Source organism: Pelecanus crispus, chromosome 12 (assembly GCF_030463565.1).
Source record: "Pelecanus crispus isolate bPelCri1 chromosome 12, bPelCri1.pri, whole genome shotgun sequence".
Classification (NCBI taxonomy): Eukaryota; Metazoa; Chordata; class Aves; order Pelecaniformes; family Pelecanidae; genus Pelecanus; species Pelecanus crispus.
Genome location: NC_134654.1, coordinates 18911538 through 18929887, shown reverse-complemented (window position 1 = coordinate 18929887; position 18350 = coordinate 18911538). Strand labels below are relative to the sequence as shown.

The 18350-nt window shown below is 37.8% G+C and overlaps 1 protein-coding gene across 1 annotated transcript in view; it reads right to left on the bottom strand.

The window, feature by feature from the left end:
• Positions 1-18350, bottom strand: part of QTGAL (queuosine-tRNA galactosyltransferase) — a 134509-nt gene that overhangs the window by 30776 nt on the left and 85383 nt on the right. The window contains exon 8 of the mRNA XM_075720028.1: positions 7793-7888. Coding sequence (XP_075576143.1) covers positions 7793-7888 — 96 coding nt within the window. The remainder of the gene's footprint in view (positions 1-7792; positions 7889-18350) is intronic.

The following is an 18350-nucleotide window of genomic DNA, read 5'->3' as shown; positions in this document are numbered from 1 at the left end:
CATATTAAAAAAGAGACTTACTGCAACAGAAAAGGATCTTTCAAAATGCTTTTTAGTTCTGGAGTGCTCTTTTGCTTTACTTTAACTGGCAGAAATACTTTGAAATAAAGTACACTCACCCCTAGGAATGAGCAGGTGCCTTGTATTGCTCAGCAGTGGCCTCTCACATTACAAAGGAGCAGCACTGCCATGCATTTTTCAGGGGAGGAAAGATGTTGACTGTGTTACAGATCCTGCAGGGATGGGACTTCCTACAGCTCTTGAGCGTGTAAGTTTGTTGCAAGACAAGAGTTTCTTCCCAATTGAGACATATTATTGGATCCAGATGGCATTTTAAACACCAGGACTCTTTGTCAAAACAACACAACTTTCAAAGAAAAAGCTGTTTAACCACTAAAGGGATATTTTAATGTATTTTTGGAAAATTAATATCCATAGCTAAAAGTCTCAATTAACAATACAGCATTCCAGCAACAGGCTACCACAGAAACAATTTTCAGCATTAATAAATACAATTAAATTGCACAGTTTCCCTGTTACTGGACTATACACAGAATTTTCCACATTACAGGCAAAACCTAACCCTATATGCTCTGCGGCACTAAGGGATAAACTCACTGGCCTGCCTCACTCAAGGCTGTGCTCATCAGCTGCTGATTACAACTTCTAGTGAAAAACACAGCCTGCACCTGCTCTGTTCTAACCAGCATGCACTAGCCATATGCAAAATCATCGTTCACTTTAACATATTACTACTAAACACGTGAAGGATTTGTGTTTACCCAGTATTTTGGGCAGGTATCACTTGCTGTGCTGATGGTTAGTTAGAATCATAGAATCGTTTAGGTTGGAAAAGACCTTTAAGATCATCCAGTCCAACCATTAACCTACACTACCAAGTCCACTCTAAGCCAATCAAGGGCAGACTAGACTAAACCATGTCCCGAAGTGCCACATCTACCCGTTTTTTGAACGCCTCCAGGGATGGTGACTCCACCACCTCTCTGGGCAGCCTGTTCCAATGCTTGACTACCCTTTCCGTGAAGAAATTTTTCCTAATCTCCAACCTAAACCTCCCCTGGCGCAGCTTGAGGCCATTTCCTCTTGTCCTATCGCTAACTACTTGGGAGAAGAGACCAACACCCACCTCACTACAACCTCCTTTCAGGTAGTTGTCAGAGAGTTGTACAGACGAGGGGACTGATTTTGTATACACAATGGGATGTCAAGCAGAACTTAACTTGAATTCAAGTTCAAGGGACCAAACTAAATATTCCATGATTCTTCTCTTGTCATCTCATTGCTCACTGTTTCTCACTCCTAGCAGATCACTGTGCATGAAACAGTACTCCAACTACAGTGTTCTCAACATATGTATTTGGCAAGGAGGTGCAAGCCACCTACCACTACAACAAGCAATTCTGGCTGCAAGTTTTGCAGCTCTGCCATCAGTAATGGTGAGGAGCATCAGTAGGGATGAAGATACTGATCAGCAATTTTTGGAGGACTTTTAATGAAAGAGTGGCCCTCTGTGCAATGCTGTAACTAGTAACACCTGGTGAGAGATGATGTTGTAGCCCTGGGACGACCAGTAACTACTGCAGAACTTCAGGCTGACAGAAGTCTTTTTTTTTTGGTCACTTGGACAGAACTTGTCATTAGGCTGTACAGGCATAAACACAATGTAAGAGCTGCCTTTTACTGCTAAACCTAATACAGGAAATTGATTGTGTAGCAGAATCAATCTGTCCCAACTTCCTCATCCGTCTCTTTTCCTTCCATTCAGCCTTCTCTCAATCATCTTTGACATGTACGCTTCCCCTGTCCTCTTCCAGCTGACAGGCACTCTAGTAGAGGTGGCAGATCCTTGTGAGCAAAACAGTAGCGATTCAGCCTATGCAGCAGTCTAACTAGTGAAAATGGGAAATCTAACACTGAATGCTTTATATTTCAAGAACACATGCATTTATAACAAAAAGTGATTACAAGCAAGACAAGGGAAATAAATCTATCCACATACGAAACAAAACCTTCAGGTTTGGGAAAGCTCAGCCCTTCCTCTTCATCAGAGGCATCAAGGAAAATTGAGCTATAACTTGGTACACTTCTGGCAAACCAGACAGCAATATCAGGGTAATTTTTGGACAGAATAAGCCAAATTGCTTTAACTCCTCAGAAGAGCCTAAAATTGGTGAATGGAAAGAACAAATCAAAAAGGAAGTAACTTTTGATTCCATACTAACCTGTTTCTTACAGGACTTTGGAACGAGTTTGTTTCATTGCTATTTTTTAAACTAACTTATTTCATACTGCACATTTTAGAACATTCATTAAAAAAGAAAAACACTTTGGTATTAACATTACGTTAGTTGCATAAAAAGCAGATCAAATGGTATATATTACAACACCTAAGAATAAACAGGAAAAAAAACAGGAAAAAAAAATGCTAAACTCAGAGTCATTTAGCAACAAAGCAGAGATGTTGAGTAAAAAATCAAAGTACTTTTTTTTCTGGGGTTTTTTTTTGGGGGGGGGGTGTTTGTTTTTTAAATATGTATGCCAACAGCTGTCCAACAGCATTTCCTACCAAAGTCTTGAGCTAAATCTTGGATTTACAGAAATAACACATACAGAGGGGTTGGTTGCACAGAAGTGAACACAAAAGACACCCTATTTTAAAGGAAGTACTCCTGCCTCAGAAACAAATGCTGTTCTGCCAGGCGTTAGACTCTCTTACCAACAAATGCTGTTCAAAGTGCACTGCTAACGGGGAACAGCTACTCAGCTGCTGGAAGCTAAAAACAAGTAAGAAATATCAGCGCTTCTCCAATTTAAATGTAAACGTGAAAAAAAATCAGGAACTAAAGTAATTTATCAAGAATTATCCATCCTTCAGTCTTTCCCTAAAGACAAGTTTTGTGTTAAATGTCAATTGTATTTTTCTTTTGTAATGAACAAATTCTCATTGAAATTACATATTTCAAGGAGAAATCATTGTTAGTTGAAAATACTCCTTAGTTTAACTTCCTTTAGAATAGTCACCAGAGGTATGCAAGCAGACTAACCACAAGTTAACTCTGTATAAATAGCTATTAATAGCTTCTCTTCAGGATTATCCAAGATATGCTTAAGTCTCTCTTTCTGCAGACCTGTCACTTCATTTTTTGGCTCCCATCCAAACCATGTCTTTACATCCTTTTGCCTTGATTATAAGACCTGAAGCCTGTAACATTTACCTCATTGTTTGTGAAATAACAGGTTAGAGGAAACTACAAAAGATTGCTTTCATCCAAATGTATTGGCACAGAGAAACTCGGTTAAACAATGATGATGGGAAAGTCAAATGGAAGGGAGGTGGTAAATTCTAAATGATATTTAATAACAGACTAGCAAAAAATGTCATTAGACATGGGGTATGGGGCGAATTTTCAAATAGCTTACAAAGTGTAATTAATCATTGGCTCCACCACTTTTTCCTTCCTTTTTAGATCAAATACTGATCTCTGTTCAGCCTTAACTATATAAAGCCAAAAACATCAGTGCCTGTGTTTTATCCAAATTTTTCCCCAGAGCACCTTGATAGCTTACTTGACAGATTGACCACATTTTAATTCATGTTCCAATAAACGAAATTCCTACTTAGCCTTTTACCTTTCAGGTGTTATTGTAACTGCTTGCCTTTCTGGAGGTAATGACATTTGTGTGCTCTGGCAGAGAAAAATGGAAAAATGCATTTGTTAGTGCCTAACAGCCTACAAAGCTATCTTAGAGCTTTGCAGCATGTGCTACAGTCTCCTGTGCACCAAAGGATATTTTGACACCTTTTCAATTCGTGTTTTTTGTGACTTTTTATCACAAAAATAGATCAAAACTGAGCTCCAGACACTTTGTTCAGAGCCACAGTTTGTATTCAGAAAGGCCAGTGGCTTATGATATGCTATTCCATCTGGGGCTCATTAAGGATAAGTTCCCCCTGTTTACACTTTAAGATTAGTTTAGAACTTTAAGACTGTCATTCCATTTTTAGTTTTCATACACTTAAAAAGGAAGGTTAAATACAGAGGTGACAGGAAATTTGAGACCACGTTGTGGTAAAGCCCTAGAAAAAGAAACAAGTGTGGCATATTACAGTTGTGATGTCAACAATACTGCTTGAATAAAGCCAACACTATACAATTTGCCACATTTGCATGGAGTGCAGTCTGCAGGTTAGCAATGTTCATTTATACAGTTCTTAATGTACTCAAGATTTCTTAAGAGCATTTATCTAAAACAACAAGCTAGTTGTTTTAGCTTAGTGCCATTACACACAGGTGACTAGAACAAAAAGGACAACATGCCGAAAGAGACAAACAATGTGCCTACCCAGTGATCTCCATTTGGACATTAATAGCAAACAAAATCTCTTGTCCACCTGAAGAATGCATTTTGGTAGAAGTACACAAGGTCAGTCGGCTACAACTGCAAAAGGCTGGTTTTGTATGCAAATTGAAGTGCGCTGTCAAACATACGAAGCAATAACTTTGCTTAGCTAATAACAGACACCACGTCTACCACTGCACATAACTTTATAAAGTTCCCTACTTTAGCATGCTATAGCTTCAAAATCGACTTTTCACATTATACAAGATCATGTACATTTTTTCCTCAGCATAACTTTTTGTGATGCTTTTGGACACAGTTATGACTTTTATACAATGATGCTAGAAGACACCAAAATGTATAGGAGCAAAACCAATCATGCAGATAAGGTCACACACTAATTTTCAAGTGTGAGTTCTGAAGGGTTTAGTAAAGTCCTGCCACTTTTTCAATAAGGAAGTACTGCGCCTTTATCCGAATCAGCTGGATAACAGGAATATTATTTCCCTTTAGTTTCCTAAAAAAATAAAGTCAGAAATACGATTCATGTGACTCTCCTCCTAGCAGTGGATACTATTTAAAATGTTACTTTATAGGCTTGTGACCATTTCTATTGTATTATCTTAGTCTAAGCACACCATTAGAGCTTGCTAAAATCAACTACTTCAAGTACTTCTGCTTTAATTATCATATATCAGAGGCTGCATAAATAACACCTCCACCATTTTAGTTAATTAGGGCATAAAGCAAACGTGTCAGGTTCTTAGCCACCATTTATGAAGATACTATCTAGGATTTTGCTTGGACATTGCCACAGTGATTACATAAAAGGAATAAATTTCCAGCAACTGCAGATCTTGACCAGAAAGAAATATTTATTTCTAAAAACATTTTGTAAATATTTAAAAAAAATCCATTTCACATAAAACCTGGATGGACAGAGAGATACCTGCATACCTGCCTGTAATAAAAACAATATTACATGATAACTTATAATTAATATTCTATCAGTCCACCCATACTATTAACATAAACATTAAATCACAGTTTCTTCCATGGAAGAATTATCTTCCATTTGTTCTAAGCACTGAAATATGAAGAACAGGTGTTTGGATTTAATTCCAAATGAGAAATGCAGCTTTTTGGCAGGAAAACAGGTTAGCAAATGGAGAAGGCTGAAACGTGGAGATTTGTTGGCCTGTTTCCGTGTTTACTTGCAGCAATATGACACTTACAGGTCACACTGTTAAATGCTAACCCAAAAACGGAGATGGAAGTGATCAAATTAACATAGTCAAATCACTGGTCAGGTCAGAACATACATACATGTGGATAAGATCCTTAAGAGTACTCAGGACTAGTTTATAACAGCTCTATTGATACATAGAGAAAATCTTTCTTTGCCTCAAAGGAATTCTTTTCAAATGAAAATGAAAGAGTTAGATCAATGCTAAATGCTAAAAGATTTAGGACTCGATTTTGTGTCCTCTAAACCCACACAGGACAAAGGTTTGACTTCATTGCTTATGTTCATTGCTTTGTTCAGATCTGTCATCACCCTTGTTCACAGAGTATTTTTTTTGAAGGTCCTCTGTATCAGTCAGAGTTTGAGCTTTGACACGTTGGGCACTTCACAGTAGGGACAAACAAAAAGTTTAACTTATCACTGATAATTTTTAAAACTAGAAGGCCATATCATGCATTGTGGCTGAAAAATCGTTAGGATTAAGATTGTCAGCATATTACATCTGAATAACCAGTGGCATAGTCCCTACACAATTATATATATAAAGCAAAACAAAAAAAAAAAAAACAAAAAAAAAAGAACAAAGAGGAAAAAAAACCAAACCAAAACTAAAAGTAAAAAGCACAGAACAATAGTCTGTTTAACTTAACCTCTTGAACTTTGTCATTAGGCTTGCTGTTCTATTGTTGTTATTATGTTTTAGCTTGCTTGCTTTCTTTTTTGAGCTTACTAACAATGCTCAAGAAGTTAAGTCAAACATTCTCAGAGAATGAAAATACAATGATAAGGAATAATAATAAAAAAGAAATACAGAGCATGGGTCAGCGAATGTAGATTGTATTGGGAGCCAGGCACGATTCCCAGCTCTTCCACTCACCCACCATGTAATTAAGGGCAAATCGTTTCACTGCCCTGAACAATTCTGTTCTCTGTCTGCCCTCTCTTTAAATTATAATCTTGTTGGCAGCCCACAGAATAATATCGGTACATCCTCATACATACATATACATGTGTGTGTAAGTCTGTATATATATATACGCACATACACACACATACTGCATGGCACAGGAGGGCTTCATTTAGAGGCTATAAAAAGAATAATAATCATAGTATGTTGTAGTTTAAATAATAAAATATCAAATAGCCTTAGCAGATATTTTTTATAGTACTATTAAATGAAGGGTTTCAAAAAAAAAAAAACAAAAAAACAAAAAACAAACCCCAAACCAAAACTCAGAACCACCCATTGTAGCCCTAAAATCTCACCAAAACCACTGGAATCAAAACCTCTCAGGTCCAAAACACACAAAATGGATCCAAATGCATCTGAATTAGATATATTTGCCAACATATTTCCACTCCTACCACAATAAATACTGCCAATGGACATCCCTGGATTTTATTCCATAAACATGCTGATGAGCCTAAAGCGACCAAATAAAACTCATACAGGAAATCTATAAAGAAAAAGAACACCTAACTGTCAGTGGAAGAACACTTCTCAGATAACAGTCATTTAGGTTGTAACCTCTCCGTTCTGATCCTTGAGGAAAAGCTACTTAACATCTTCCAAAGACAAACCTGACAACTAAGATAGACAAGTGGATATGAGACAAGTGGATAAATGAGATTTAATTATAGTAGTTTTACGGCACATTGTGACCTCCCCTCCTCCCTTTTTTCTTCATCTTAGGGATAGAAATCTTTCCCCTTAGCAGAATGTATTACTATATCTTTGCCATCCTGCACCTTTCTTCCTTCTAATCTCTTTCACCAAATCTACCTGACCTTTCAGAGATGGTTCATAATGAAACTATGAGCTGACTTTTGTTTAGCTTTCAGATCTGCTGCAACTATTTCAGGGACTGAAAAGGAGCTTGAATGTCTGAATCCTTCTTTAATTTTTCCAGGTATGCTCACATATCTAACAAATGTGTTAGATTTATCTACAAACCCCATCTCAGTTATGACCTTCAATCACCAGAGTTACCCCAAAACAACTGTACTTGGTTAATGACTGTTTTTTTAAAAAAAAACAGGTATAAGGTATGACCCAGATTTTTTTAGACCTCAGTTTTTATCCATACCCCTTTGCCTAGTGTTTCTTAATAAGAGGTTTACGCCTTTCAGAGGCTGTTAGACAAAGAGATGGTTCCTGGACTACGTGTCATCTGTAGCACTCACCTTTCCACCCTCATCAAATTTTCCCACGTGAAAAAACCATTCTCGAGAGCAGAACCAGGTTGGCATGATCACAGTAGGTCCATGGGAGGTAAACACCTAGGAGAAAGGTGAAAAAAGCCAGTCTTAATTAATAGAATGTCAAAACCAGCATCTGTTGGGGAACAAAGTAGACCTTACGCATTCACCTGAAATCCTGAAAATACTTATGCCTATACTTAACCTTCAGCAATTTTAAGCACTGATAAAATTCAGCATGTGCTTAGTGTTTAAAATGTGGTGTATACCAGCACCTTTAAGGTTTCACAGCCCAACAGATGAATCTACTTCCTGCTTCATATTCCATAACCTTCTCTTCTATCGTAAGTTGCAACACATGTAGAGTACTTCAAACTTAATTTCAAATTTAGAGAGGTATACTGGAAATGACACTTCTATTAATAATGGTGATGTTGATACTGAGGTGAATGAACTGGGAAGAATCTTAAAAAGTTAAAGTTCTTAAACTTAACCCTACAATTGTTGTGCATTGATTTTCAATTTTGTATTCCTTATACATATATTAAGGGGGAACGTTCATTGATCTTTTACTTCTGCCACTGACACTTAAATCTTAACCAAGCTTGGACAAGTAAGATGCAATTTATTTTAAACATTACCAGAGCACTATGGATTTGCTACCCAGTGGTACCTATCTTAAAAGGTTGTGGGAAAGAAAATGCTTTAGGGACTGAAAAGGGAGTGGCTATTAATTTCATCCTTTTGACTAGTGACAGCCAAGAACTATACAAATAGTTCTTTGCAGCTTTAAACAAACTTGTTGTAAACACAACTATGAAATAAACCAGAATCTGGATGACAGAAGGTAAACTCATTTTTCCTTTTATTACAAGATGAAGTATCCAGCCAAACAAGAGACTGAACGTCTCAAACAGAATGTGCAAAGCTAAGACAGGAGGCTGTGCCCGCTTCCAAGAACTACACAGGAAATAAAGAGCACAGCCTGGTTTACAAGGGCAGAAGAAAGAAACCTCACAATTACTGCCAGTCTTCAAACACTAATGAAAATGCTGATCTCATGAGCAGATGATTTTATAGCATGCTCTAGTGGTAATATTAATATTCCTGTATAGTTGAAATTTTTAAACATCAGTGCATGAATGTAAATTATCATGTGCATCTAAGCGTCTACATTTTAAAGGTGTTCCTCTTGATTTCAACCTGGGATGGAGCTCCTTAAACTCTTCTTATGCCTGGCAACTTCAGTTTCCACAGATAAACATGAACTTAAAGCCCGAATTTTACACAGTCAGTTCTATACAGACACTTAGACGAATTCTCCAAGCAAATTAGATGAGAAATTTAATAAAAATTCAACATGTGATCTACTCCCACTTTTCTTATTGGCACGAATCATCTGACCAAACACAGGCATCCACCTTAGGGTCAAACACACTGCATGCTAACTCCAGGAACACAACGATAGAACTTCACTGTCCATAAAGGGATCCTAGGGTGACTCATCTCAATATACACTTAAATTTTAGGCAGTCATATTTAGTCAGAATAATCCTATCACTTAATGGCTATGATTTAACACATTAGCAGCTTGTTCATAACTGAAACACAGTTTCGGGTTTTTTTAAATGAATTTTAATTTAATTTTAGCACCTTCAGAGGTGCTAAATGTCAAAAACTCCCCCAAAAAGTCAGTGGAAGCTGAAAGAGTCAAAACAACCCCAGAAAACCAGAGCAGACACGATTAGTCAGTACATGGTTATTAGCTCCACACTAATTACAAGGGAATTGAGTATGGCCTGAACTGAACAATGACCAAACAGTAATCCCAAAAGAAAACAACAGTAGGGAGAAAAGCTAGGCTAGAATGCATTGCATTGAATCTCATTGCTGAATGAAAGAAATTTTTCAAAAGAAAGTCTTGAGCCTATTGGAAAACATAAGATGTGTTTGGAGAGGCTAGAATGCCACTTCCTCAGTGCAGCCAGGTTCATCAGAGAACATAAATGCACTTAATCTTAAAGATGTAGCTCAATGTAATTAGTCATACTCACATGCAAAGAGCATACATCCCAAATATCTTAGATAATCTGTGTTCCATTGATGTATATACTTAAGTGAAGCCAAATAGAACAAATTTGAAACACTGAGAAAAGAAAAAAAACATCAAAATGTCACTTCTGTTAACATAGATGATGATATGATGACAATTATATAGTAGACCACCACACACTGCATATACTGATGCCTTTCCTAAATCAAACAGTTCTCTACGGCTCACCGTCCATCTCAGAAAAGATACTAGAGGGGAATCACACAGATAGAACTGAGACTGATGATAAGGTGGCTGGATTGCCACATACAATTTCAGGGTCTTATCCTTCAAGAAAGTCTTTGAGTCTGGAACAGTACACCAGCTAGGAGTCAATGAATTGGTAAAAAAGCTTTTCTATATGAGTATTTATAATGCAATATCAAAATAAACTTTAGGAAATTTAAATTTGTGCTGCTGCCACAATGGACAAATTCATGCTACCTTGTCCCTTGCTATGCTAACAATTAACATTTGTGAAGCTGAAATTCTTTCTTTTTTTTTTCCTTTGGTTAGTTTTCAGCTGGATCTGCTCCCTGATCCAACTAACCACAAAAACACTAGTGTTACCGCAAAAGAGGATGTAGGAAAACAGGGCACCAAACACAGAGAGGACAGCAAGACCATTCTTTTCAGCAGCAGTATAGATAATACCTAAATAATCCTTAACCTGATAGGGGGAACTGTATGCCCAAAGTCTAGATTTACAGTACATCTATATTAATTTAAGAGCTCTCCCACTCCTCCTGCCTCTGGCTATGCATCCCAGTCACTTACAACAGCATTGGCACTCACCTGACCCCACGGTCAGCTAGATCAGAGCACTACATCAGTAAGAAAGCTATTATTTCCTTTTTTTAGTGTTATTTTTCTATAGCCTTAGTTCTCTGAATAGGTTCACTGTGGGGTCAGACTAGCAATACTGCTGACATACTGGAGGGGGAAGGAACAAGCTTTGGAGAAGAAAACAAGACCTCCCTTTTTGGTCATTGCCCACAGTTAATCAGTCCAGCTGTAATATAAAACTGCACCCTCTGTCTGAATACTTGCAGTGATGGGAGGAGAACTGGCTCAGGAAAAACACTAAACTCCTAACAAACTGTATTGAAACACTGCAGCATCTGCCAAACTTTTGAAAGCTACCTTCAAGAGCTTTTGAAATTTCATCTTCAAGCCAAAAAAAAAAAAAAAAAACCAAACAAAACAACCCCAACCTTCTGCAGTTTGGAAATTCTGGATTTCAGCTTGGTTTAGTCCGATGGGAAAGTCTCCTCTGGATTTCTGTTTTGCCTACTCTTGTCATACACACTTGCCAAGGTGTTAAAAAATGGTCAAATTGGCTGACTGTGATAAAAATTGCAACTTCTCACTGTGAGATTGCCACTCAAGATTTTATCCATAAATCTTTTAGATTGTGTGGACTGGAACAAGAGAAACAAAAAGCACATGCTAGCATTAATCTGAAAATCAATCAAAAGCAGAATCTGAATTATGATGCAGCTCTGTAACTGCCATGTTTAGTTTTCTTGGAAATGTTCTCCAGCTCTGCCCAACAAATGTCCTGTATCACCTTGGAACCTTAACAGGTTTTCAGTCCTCCTGGAGGAGTTAATTCAGTATACTGGAAAGCAGTTTGGACCTGTGAACCTTTCACACACGGCTGTATTGGAAGATTAATGTTCAATAATAGTTGTCGTTAATTAAGAGTACACTGTATGCTGTAAAGATTATCTAAATATAATCTAGTTGAATGAAACCAACTTGTTAAAAACTAACTACAGAGCTTGTAGACGAAGGTATAAATCTGCTCAGATTTAGAATTCTTGAAGAACACAGTGTTGTCATAACCAAATCGGAATCCACCTTCACCAGTTTACAGGTGACAGAGACAGGCTGCTATTTCAGCACCGTATTTGTTAAATTATTTAGGGCTTTTATTGTCATCTGGTTTTATTCCAAGGATCAAAGTAATTGAAATTGATTTACTCTGTTTTGTTCTTGCTAACTGTTCAGCTATCAAATTACATCCAACTATTACAGAGATTCTCTGAAAATAAATCTAAAGAATATAAAGAGTTGATAATGTGACTTTCATTTATTGTGTTTCAAAGCTGTCAACAGCACGTGTAATTCTGGTCCCCACTGATGCTCACTTCAGATCATGTCAGCATTCAATATGAAATTTAAGTCCCAATACTGAGAAAGGCATTCATATGTTTATAGTAAGTCTTCAAGGAAAGTTCTATTTCCTGAACCAGCAAATCAAAATCTAACAGCAATGTGCCAACAGAATACATGCAGATGGTGAAACAACTTTATCACATTATGTCATGCAGAATACAGAGAGGAAACCAGGCAGTTCACAAGAGCAACATATTTAATCAAGGGCCCAGATTGCTTTCCAGTGTAACAAGCTAATTCCCCCAAATACACTGCACATTTAAGTCTACTTATGCTATACCATTTATGAAAATTATATCCACAGAGATCAAGGATTAGAAACAATCTCCTACGTGATGATAAATAAAGCTTTCCAATAGCCAGGGTCATACATTAACACATTAGAAGGTGAAAAAGAAAAGAAAACAGAACAAAAAAAATCACATGGCGGAGGGCCACGATGTTTTTGTGAACTGTAGGCAGACTATAGGCTAAAGAACGTCACTCCTGATTTAGAAAAAAATATGTGTTAAGATACCAGTGCATTAATTCAGCAGTGAATGTAGCAGGACCTCAGGACTAAAGGTTGCCAGGTTTACATTCAGAATCAGGTGCGTGTATTAGTGTGACAGAAGAGATACAGAAGGCAGGGAAGAAAAGACTCCTTTTTAAAAAAAAATAACAACAACAAACTTCACTAAGCTTTAAGGAACCTGAACACCCAATCTGGTATGGATTACATTCAGTTAGTTTATATTGTACTGAACTGGTTAACCCTTTCCTATGCCTATAAAAATAATTGCCTGTATCACCTAATCATTGCATGCTTCGACATTAGCTGAAAATCCCTGCTTTAAGAAGCCAGGATCTGGCACAACAAAAAGTGTATTTCAGAAATAAAACATGCCACGACTCTCCATACTGAAACGTTGATATATACATAGTAATTCTGGTTTAGGCTTGACTAAAAATCAGCATTATTTAACCTTCACAATCCCAAACTCTACTTAGCAACAAAACTAATCAAAAAGAATTCCAAGAGTCCTCAGAATTGCTAACACCAGTGAAAGCAGAGAGCATTCAGCATCTCAGAGAAGGTATTCCAGTCATGCTCCTTGAAAAATTATGACCTACAGCTCCTCATGATTTCCTCAGGTTTTGAACCCTTAATGAAGACTGAAATGTTTCAGTGTGCAGAAACACAGGCTCTCTGCAAGAATGGAACCAATGAGAGCAGCTGTAAGATGATGCTTTCTCAGTTGCTGTATCTGGTTTTCTATCTAGTGTTTCCTACCACTGTTTGAAGGGACCTATATCGTTTATTTTTTGTAACAACTAACCAGATTATACAGCTAGTTCCCTTTTCAGTATATAGCTAGAGAGTAGGTATACTGCACTGCAGAGGTTCTCTTACACCTGAGTACAATTCCTTCCAACATTTCAAAACTTAATTGAGATTCAAATTAAGATACTATTAAAAAAAAAAAGTGTTATGAAGGGGTTATAAAATTTAACCTTCCTCTGTCTCTCTTTGGTCAATCTTCCATGCAAATACAGTCCAACAATCAAATATGTGTACAAGCTGTAGTAATAATAATTTATGTTTGATACTTTTACCTACACAGCCACTGTATGATTGACAGTTAACTTTTTTGAAATGTATGTAAAAAGTCTTAAGCCTATTCAAAGGTGCAGGCAGTCAACAGCATAGTATAGAATACATACATAACAAAGTGTTACATGATTTATGGAGTGCCAGGAATATACATAAATATTGAAAAAAAAAAATCTGCAAAGTTATTAGAAAGCTAGTTATATAGGCTAAATAACAACACTTGAAAGTGTTCACTTTCATACATAGGCTGTTTTCCTGAAAGCCTAGAAGGTTAACCAAGACATAAATGTTATTACATGAAAAGCTGATGTTTACTTTTTGTTTTATCTTTTTATGCAGACTAAAAAGGAAAAATGTTCATTGAAACATTTATGGTATATTTTAATGTCAGGTGCCCAGCAAAGCCGCTTTCTCAGTCACCTCCTCAGCTGGACAGGGGATAGAATATATAACGAAAGGCTCATGGGTCGAGACAAGGACAGGGGGAGGTCATTCACCAATTACTGTCACGGGCAAAACAGACTTGACTTGGGGAAATTAGTTTAATTTATTGCCAATCAAAACTGAGTAGGGTAATGAGAAACAAAAAGTAAATCTTAAAACACCTTCCCCCTACCCCTCTCTTCTTCTCAGGCTTTACTCCTGATTTTCCTCTACCTCCTCCCCTCCAGCAGTGCAGGGGGATGGGGAATGGGGGTTGTGGTCAGTTCATCACACGTTGTCTCTGCTGCTCCTTCCTCCTCAGGGGAGGACTCCTCACACTCTTCCCCTGCTCCAGCATGGGGTCCCTCCCACAGGAGACAGTCCTCCAGGAACTTCTCCAACATGAATCCTTCCCAGGGGCTACAGTTGTTCACGAACTGCTCCAGCACTGGTCCCTTCCACAGGGTGCAGTCCTTCAGGAGCAGACTGCTCCAGCGTGGGTCCCCCATGGGGTCACAAGTCCTGCCAGCAAACCTGCTCCAGCCTGGGCTCCTCTCTCCATGGGTCCACAGGTCCTGCCAGGAGCCTGCTCCGGCGTGGGCTTCCCATGGGGTCACAGCCTCCTTTGGGCACATCCCCTGCTCCGGCGTGGGGTCCTCCCCAGGCTGCAGGTGGATATCTGCTCCACCGGGTACCTCCATGGGCTGCAGGGGCACAGCCTGCCTCACCATGGTCTTCACCAGGGGCTGCAGGGGAATCTCTGCTCTGGTGCCTGGAGCACCTCCTCCTCTCCTTCTTCACTGACCTTGGTGTCTGCAGAGCTGTTTCTCTCACATGTTCTCACTCCTCTCTCCAGCTGCAGTTGCACAGTTTCCCCCCTCCCCCTTCTTAAATATGTTATCACAGAGGCACTACCACCGTTGCTGATGGGCTTGGCCTTGGCCAGCAGTGGGTCCGTGTTGGAGCCGGCTGGCATTGGCTCTATCAGACACAGGGGAAGCTTCTAGCAGCTTCTCACAGAAGCCACCCTGGTAGGCCCCCGCTACCAAAACCCCACCACACAAACCCAATACAACTTTCTAAAGCACACCTAAATCTCGAGGGATATAATGCATGAATCTCTCACACAAATCCCCGCTCCCCAATTCCCTACATCCCAACACTCCCAGTTCTCATGATGTAAGCAGAGGACAGTAATGGGGGGAAAGTTGGGAGAGCAGTAGTGCTGGGAGAAAAAAGTTTTATTTGTTTGAACTGCTGTAATGACTCCCTTGTCCCTCACAGTTTATTACATTCTTAGTGCTTTTTACCAGGCCATTCACTTTAAAAAAAATATGATAGTCCTTTTTATAGCTATTTGACCATTATACCAAAACATAAAATTCTATACAAGTAGTGTTCCCTATGTTATATAAAATTTTAATATCAAGTCTCTACACAGTTGGATGTGAAACCACCATCTGAAATGAGTAAGAGGGTGTGTATTAACATGGCATCACCTCCTCCTGACATCTATGGCTACAACAGTGTGCCACAAAGAATTAAATTTCTATTTCTTGTATCACGCTGCACTCTACCTACCTTTTTTTTTTTTTTAATCTGCTGCTGAAAGGAAATCTGTTTACAAATTTTCCAAAGGTAAATATATTAACTATGCTTTTATAGTCTAACACATATGTACTGAATTAGCTGCGGTTTTGCTTTATGTGAGCTAGCCCATGCCAGCCTCATTGTGCTGGATAATTGAGAGCTGACTATACCACTGAATATCTCTTTTTTTGTAGTTGAATGCTCCTAGTAAAACCCAATAGCAAGCACCATTCTTCTAGTCTTTTTCAGAGCTTTTATCTACTAATGACGATGAATTAACCTACTGCTGAAACCAAAAGAATAGACGCATGCAAAGAGAATTGCTTGTATGATTTTAGCATGTCTTACATCTTTTTTTCACGTCTATAAGCTGCTAAAAGTGGTCTTTGTAACATCCATGTCTTAACAAGTCTCTCTAATTCTTGGAGAGTTTCCAGTATTTAAAGTCAAGTATTTACAATGGAAGAATTACTCCATCAAGTAAAATGAAGCATTCTGTACCAAGAGGTTGCCTACTTGGCTTGCTGTTTATGCTGAGCTTTTACCATGAAAGAAAGAAAACAATATGCTTAAAGTCTTATTAGCAAGTACTAAATTGTGGTTAGAACAAGCAAGAAATCTGCTAAGAAGCAACACTTACCAGTGCTCATGTAGTAAGTCTTAAAAATGATTTTTCCATTTGACTTTTGGACATGTCCTTTAGCATTTTCACAAGACAAAGACTAAATAGGTCTTTTAGATTTTGAGACAGTACCCAAATTAAGGTAACGTAACTGAAATATTCTCAGTTATTACAACAAAATATATATTTACACAGCAATTTTCATCCCAAAGATCTATGAAAAACAAAAGACGACATAAATGCCCTTTTCACAATGACAGGACAATTCTACTTTTACAAAGAGTTATTAAATCTGTAGTGTTCAGAAGATTATTTGAAAGTAAGTATTATTCCTCTTCTGTCTATAAAAACATCAGCTATGTTTGTAACTTATTAAATAATATTCAATAGATAACAACACATACAGCATGAAGATAATCATGCTAGCCCTGCAATGGTCTGGAAAATCCTCTTTTCTTTGGATTTACACTGTTACCTCTGAGGAACACCTCCTGCTTCAGTGGTAAGGAGTGTCAGCTCTGGGGAAGTATATGCTGCTGTTGGCTGAGCATTTTACTGATCTTTTCCTTTCTTACCCATCTTCCTGACAACATCCCCAATTTCATCTCCCTACCTGGTGTGTAGCAAAAAAAGACTATCCTGCCTTTTAAAGTGGATGATGCTATGTCCACAATTAACAAATCAATCAGTTGTTTGCTTCTCTAAAACTTGTTAGTAAAGAGGAAAATAAATTCACATAAAAACCAACACATGAAACTTTTCCATATACCACCTTCTAAAATTAATGTTCAATCGATATGTGAACAAACGTCCTGGCACATCTCAACTTCAGTGATTTTTAAAATGCAAATATTTTGAGAGAGAAACATGAAATATTTTTGAGTGTTCAGGTTTATCCAAAAGTATAACATATCCCACCTACTAATGTTCACTGATTCCCCTTTTCAAATGAATGTTCATGTTATAAAAGTTGTATGTAACTTGAAAGTGGGGGGGGGCATAGGAACCTCATTTAAATGAAAGAAACACAAGCATCTTCTAAAGAAGCACAGAATTGTAGGTAAGGAGATCACTTCTGAATTTGAAAAGTTCAGCTGCGTGCTAATGTACATGCAAAAGATCCACAGAAGAAATATTAAATATTCATGCAAATTTGCTCTATTTATTTCAATACAAATGGTATTTCTTTTGTGTGCTTTTTTTTTCCCTATAGGCTATTAACATTGAGACTAGGTAAAACCAGAAAAATTAGATCAGATCTTAGACTACAAATTCTGATTATTTAATTAACAACTGCAATAGTAGAATGTTTTCTTTAGGAAATCAAGCAAACTTAAGCCTAAATCTCTCCCTCATGCCTTCCATCATATCACAAGTCTCTGGGGGGTATCAAAGTACCAAATGCATTCCAGTGTCCCAAGAGCATTTGATTTGCATTCTGTATCACTTCAAAATTGTGAACAGGAGAACAAATTAAAGACAGAAAATAAAAGTCAGTTATTTAATTATTTTAGAAAAATAAATTTCACTGCTAGTGCAAGAAACAGTAACACAACATATTTCACAGGGGGGGAAATGAAACTCTTCTCAGAGTTTTGCTTTATATAAATGGCCTAATACTAGCCTTCTGCACACTGTTCCAAATCTTTTACCCCACAATACACTTTTTCATAATGATATATACTAAGGGGAAAAAAAAACCCAGTACCTCAGCAAAAGTTTTTACACACACAGTCATTTTTGATAATGAAAGGGGCCTAATATATGTGAAGAACCCAGTGACCTGTTACAACAGTTTGTTTTTCAACAGTGCAGAAGACAAAACTGGAAAGACCTCAACCAATCCTGAGGATACGCTGAAGTAAAAATTAAGTGCCCATCAATTTGTAAAAGTCTGAGAAAAAACAGAGCTGAGAGCACTACAAAGCTTTTCCCTCCTATCTGCATTCTCTTGTTTCAGCCTGCATAATAACTTGTTGATGGGTTTGTATGTGGGATTTGATTTTGTAGGTTCTTTCACTGCCTCCCAGCCAACAATCTG